Here is a 4,648-nt window from a genome sequence, read left to right as displayed (position 1 = left end):
CCGCTGCTCCACAAACTCGAGTCTTACGGGATTCAAGGGACAATCCTTCGCTGGATCAAGGCGTTCCTATCAGACAGATCATTCCGAGTGAGAATAGGCTCGACCTATTCCTCTCCAGCAACGGCCTCCATTGGGGTTCCTCAAGGCTCTGCCGTGGGACCACTCCTGTTTCTGATCTACGTCAACGACCTCCCAGATGTTCTTGCAAGTCCATGTCTACTTTTTGCGGACGACTTGAAATCCTGGAATTCCAATGCCAGTGTACTCCAAATCGATGTAGACGCTGCCAAGCAGTGGTCGTTGGACTGGCACCTTCCTCAATGACGAAAAACACGTCCGTGTGTCGTTTGGAGGGGGTTCAGCGATTGCCTTTGTCAAGCATGGTGAAAGAGGACCAGAAAACATCATGAGGATAGATGCCAAAAAGGATTTGGGCATCTGGGTCTTATCAACCTTGTCCTTCTCAATGCACCACTAGAAATCAGCCCAAAAGATATTCGCCATTATACAGATGACCCGACGCACCTTCCCCGCACCACCCGCATGGACTTCCAAATACTCTATGGGGCCTACGTAAGGCCCCTCCTGGAATACGCCAACCAAGCTGTCTACTCGGGACACACGAATGAAGTGACCCTCATTGAGCGTGTCCAGCAGGCCGCCACGAGAATGGTTGCCGGCCTCAAATCCGTGGACTACGAAACGCGTCTGGCGACGCTTGATCTCTTTCCCCTGGAGTACCGTCGCCCCCGAGGGGACCTAATTCCTACTTACGCCCTGTTTGAACAAAGCTTGGCAAACAGGTTTTTTACCGTTGACCCAGCAAACACTTGGCGGGGACATAGTAAGAAAATTTTCTATCTCAGTGCACACACATTCTTTAGGCAAACCTTTTTTCATTTTGGCTAGTAGCTGCGTTGAATGACCTTCCTCCGACGGTTGTACACGCTCCTTCTCGAACCTAATTTAAAGCACTATTAGACATTTATTTATGCGAATCCTCGCGCTGGCGAGCATACTGCTCCGCGCTGAGAACATAAAGAGCAATGCTACACCCTTTTTCACTTGTGCATTTCAGGTGAACGACAGCCACTGACCGACAAGAACAAAACCGACCCTGGAAACCTGGGCACAAGCCTCGATCCTGTGTATTAATCCGTGAATCCGTGAATCACCTAGGGAAGTTAGTGCGCGGATAATCCTCTTCCGAATTTCATCCACCCTGCTACTAGCACCCAGTTGATGTAGAGTTGGGATGCTTTTTATCGTTTCTTCGCCTTGATAAGCTCACTGTTTCGTGCTAAGTACTTGAAAGGCGGTGCATTCCAATTAATTGCTCATGCCTTGAAGGTGGGTAGAAACACCAGGCGACACGAACAAACTTAGCACAGGGAGCCTTCCGCGAAGGCCTCGATCCTGCGCTTCGATCTGTGGATCCGTGATATCTTGTCGATTTGCCCTAGAAGTTGTCTGTCATGGAAACCCTGGAGCATTCATCCTTCGTTTTCATGAGGCGTTCAGGAACGTTGCTCTTAGTTTAGTATGTCTAGCAGGGAAAATAATGTCGAAAGGCATTCAGGTTAACCTGAAGTTGTTTTACTGCGCTCGGTCTTCAGGACGCGGGTTTCCCGAGTGTTTGCGTGTATTGACCTTGAGGTCGGCTGTACGTGAGATGGCCTACTCTCCGGGGGATAAAATCTTCGCTAAAGTAAAGGGACATCCACATTGGCCCTGTCGGGTATGTATCATGGCTTATATGGTCTCACTCGTCATCTGAAGATCAATATTTTACCTCCGGATGTACATATTCCCAAAGGGAAATTCCCCATTTTTTTCTACGGAACACACGAAGTGTAAGTTGTTCTTTTCGAGCCTGACCTTCCATCAGATACTTTCTGGGCCCCAAGGATATTTTCCCGTACGAAAAGTACAAGGCCAAATATGCAGTCAGTCGTAATAAGCCACTATTCCAAGCTGGTCTTCGTGAAATTGAAGAAAATCCAGATGTCCTTCTTTACGGAAAAGTAAGTCACCGTTTCCTCCGCTTTCAAGCTGTTCCATCAAAGAAGTGGGCTGCGATCCATGGAAAGTGTAGAGCCCAGAATTCTTGTGGTAATATCGGCACGTTCAACTTCAGAAAGATAACCAGATTTTTAACTGGCCCCAGACAGCGGTGTCCTGTAATTTGTGGAGGTAAAATGTAGTCCGTTAACTGTCGGATTTACGTACAGCGTGTCCAACGGTATTGAATGGTTTTGGAGGGGCGAGGAATGTGAGGCCCACTAGTCATTTTCGCTCAACTTATTCTCGCTAGACGATAAGATCTGTTCATGGATATCCAGTCCACATGCAACCGATTGTGTTGCTGATCGACGGGGTCAAAGATTCAACTTGTCCCTGGTGCTACCCGTGACCATGTGTTGTCCAGACATGCGATTGCTCAACACGATGACCTCGTCGGCGTATTAAGGCTATAGCTTCCAAAAATCCGAATTGAGGTTAACACTCAGGGCAGCTTATCAAGTCACCTGCCTATAGTATGAAGAGATTGGAGTGGGTAGCTACGCATTGGATGCGGTACCTCGTATAATTGACGCGTGAGTACACGGGTGTCAGTGGACTGTCCATTGGCACAGATTGGGAGAGGTCGTTATGTATTGAAAGCAATAGCGTGCACACGACGTCAGTGTCTAAACATTGTATCACGTGTCGGGCTCCCATCCGGGGAGACGGCGATGACCAGCGCAGCTGAGCGAATGTCGTGAGAGCGTTTAAAATCCGCAGTCATTAGAGGCTGCGAGTGAGTCCTCCATAATCTTCTCGGTGCGGCGAGATGACTCAAGTGGTTAGAGCGCGAATTTACTGACCGGAAGGTCTGTGGTTCGAGCCCGACCTCCTCCTGTTGACTTCCCCTGTCTAGGCTTGGGCAACCTGGCAGTATCCAGGCCCTCGTGCTTCCTTCGCGTGGCATGGCAGATAGGCACCGAGAGGGTGTTACAGCCGACTGGTTATCTTACCTCAATCTTCTCAGTAACGAAGTTGTCTGACACCACTTGATGTAGTCAACACAGGCGAGGGCTTCCCTTGTACCCAGCGGGAGTTGGTGCACAGCGGCACATTCGACGGTGGTTTTGCTCAAGCTCTTAAACCTCAACTATTTCCTGCCTTTGGTGTTTCAGATTGCTAATTCACAAGTCTGCTGCTGAGCTCGAGATAGCTCAGTCGTTAAAACGCGAACTCACCGACCGGTTCGAACCCAACCTCAGCGTCTCTATTGCCCCTATATAGACTTGGGTAACATAACAGTATTTCAGCCCTCGTGTTTCCTCCGGGTAGTACGGCAGCTCTGCACAGGAGTGTTGCAGCTGAACGTCTTTTTCGCACTGGTGAGCAATACTCGTGGGTTTTTAGCAGTTGCCTCTGGGACGTTCATCTTCCGGATGATCCTTCAGGCTTTGCTCTATCATCATCGTCATTATTGTCAGCTGTAATAACCGCGTACTCGTACAGTGGTTGTAGATGCCGCAGTTTCGTTCAACGATGGTTTCGGGGGAATAAATAGCTGCGCATTGCAGGCGAGAGATGGTAAATTGGTATATTTTTTGACAAGGAACCTGTTTATCTGTGTTCGAACTAAAGTGGCATTTGCCTTCAGTTACTAATAAAGGGCAGATGATGCACGCGTATACTAGTGAAGGTTCCTGTTGCACAACAAAAAACTCGCTTTCTAATTGTCTGGTTACGGATTCGCTGACACCAGCTCACACCAGCTATGGTTCTGAGATAACTGCTATCGAACACCTGAAAAACGTCTCAGTTCCGCTGCTCGAACAGACCAAGTCTTACCGCAAGTTGTAACTATGCCAGAAAGCCAAAAGGGGAGCAGCGAGACCTCGTACTACGAGCAATCGTGCTACGAGGCGGTTTGGGGGTAAAGCTGCACTGTCCTCTGCGACAGGGGTGTGAAGACAGTAAGGTGTTTCCCCCAGGCGACCAGCATGTCCATATTTATGGAAGTAGCGATGCTACCTTCCCCCGACGAAAGTCGGGTCAAAACTCCGGTCGCCCAACCGTTGATCGTGACCGCCGGCAAATTATCCAAAACGGTCGAAGTACTTTTAAAACCAAAGAGCCCGGTGCTGCTCAGAAGGCACCTGCTGTGTGTAGCTACATCAGGAATGAGACAGTAATGCCTTATTCTCTGCGCCCTCGGGTTGGGTTAACCCCCTGCGGCCGAGCAGGTCAGACTGTTAAGTCGTCGGCTCCGGGCAGGGTCCCCAAAGAAAACCGTACATTCCCCCACTGCCTTGTGGGTGTACCTCAACAAACCCCCTTCCCCGGCCTGGGCAACCGGGAAGTATAATTTTCCTGCGCAGTTAGGTGTCCACCTATGTCTCTCCCCAACCCCTTCCCACCACACACAAACGTCTCTGGGCCATTGGACTGTCAGTCATCTGACCGAAGGGCCTTATGCCCCTCGCTGCTTGCTAACAATAAACAATATAATACCCTTCCAAATCCACGAGTTCCTTTCTATATAGGAGCTTTTAGCGTCCTAGACTCTATGTCAAATTGGCAAACAGGCTATGCTTGCTGAAACCTTGTACTCCCTTAAAATCGATGTATGCTGTGTCTCCGAAACACGCAT

The 4,648-nt window shown here is 49.4% G+C and overlaps 1 protein-coding gene across 1 annotated transcript in view; it reads left to right on the top strand.

Annotated features, from left to right (window-relative positions):
* Nucleotides 1–543: 543 nt before the first annotated feature.
* Nucleotides 544–4,648, top strand: part of T265_04478 (hypothetical protein) — a gene marked incomplete at both ends in the record, with an annotated part of 27,026 nt that continues 22,921 nt past the window's right edge. The window contains 2 exons of the mRNA XM_009169227.1: nt 544–803; nt 1,889–2,024. Of these exons, the coding sequence (XP_009167491.1) occupies nt 544–803; nt 1,889–2,024 (396 nt within the window). The remainder of the gene's footprint in view (nt 804–1,888; nt 2,025–4,648) is intronic.

This window comes from Opisthorchis viverrini (genome assembly GCF_000715545.1).
Source record: "Opisthorchis viverrini unplaced genomic scaffold opera_v5_76, whole genome shotgun sequence".
NCBI lineage: Eukaryota > Metazoa > Platyhelminthes > Trematoda > Opisthorchiida > Opisthorchiidae > Opisthorchis > Opisthorchis viverrini.
Note: the sequence above shows the minus strand (reverse complement) of the source record. Positions and strands in the feature narration are given on the sequence as shown.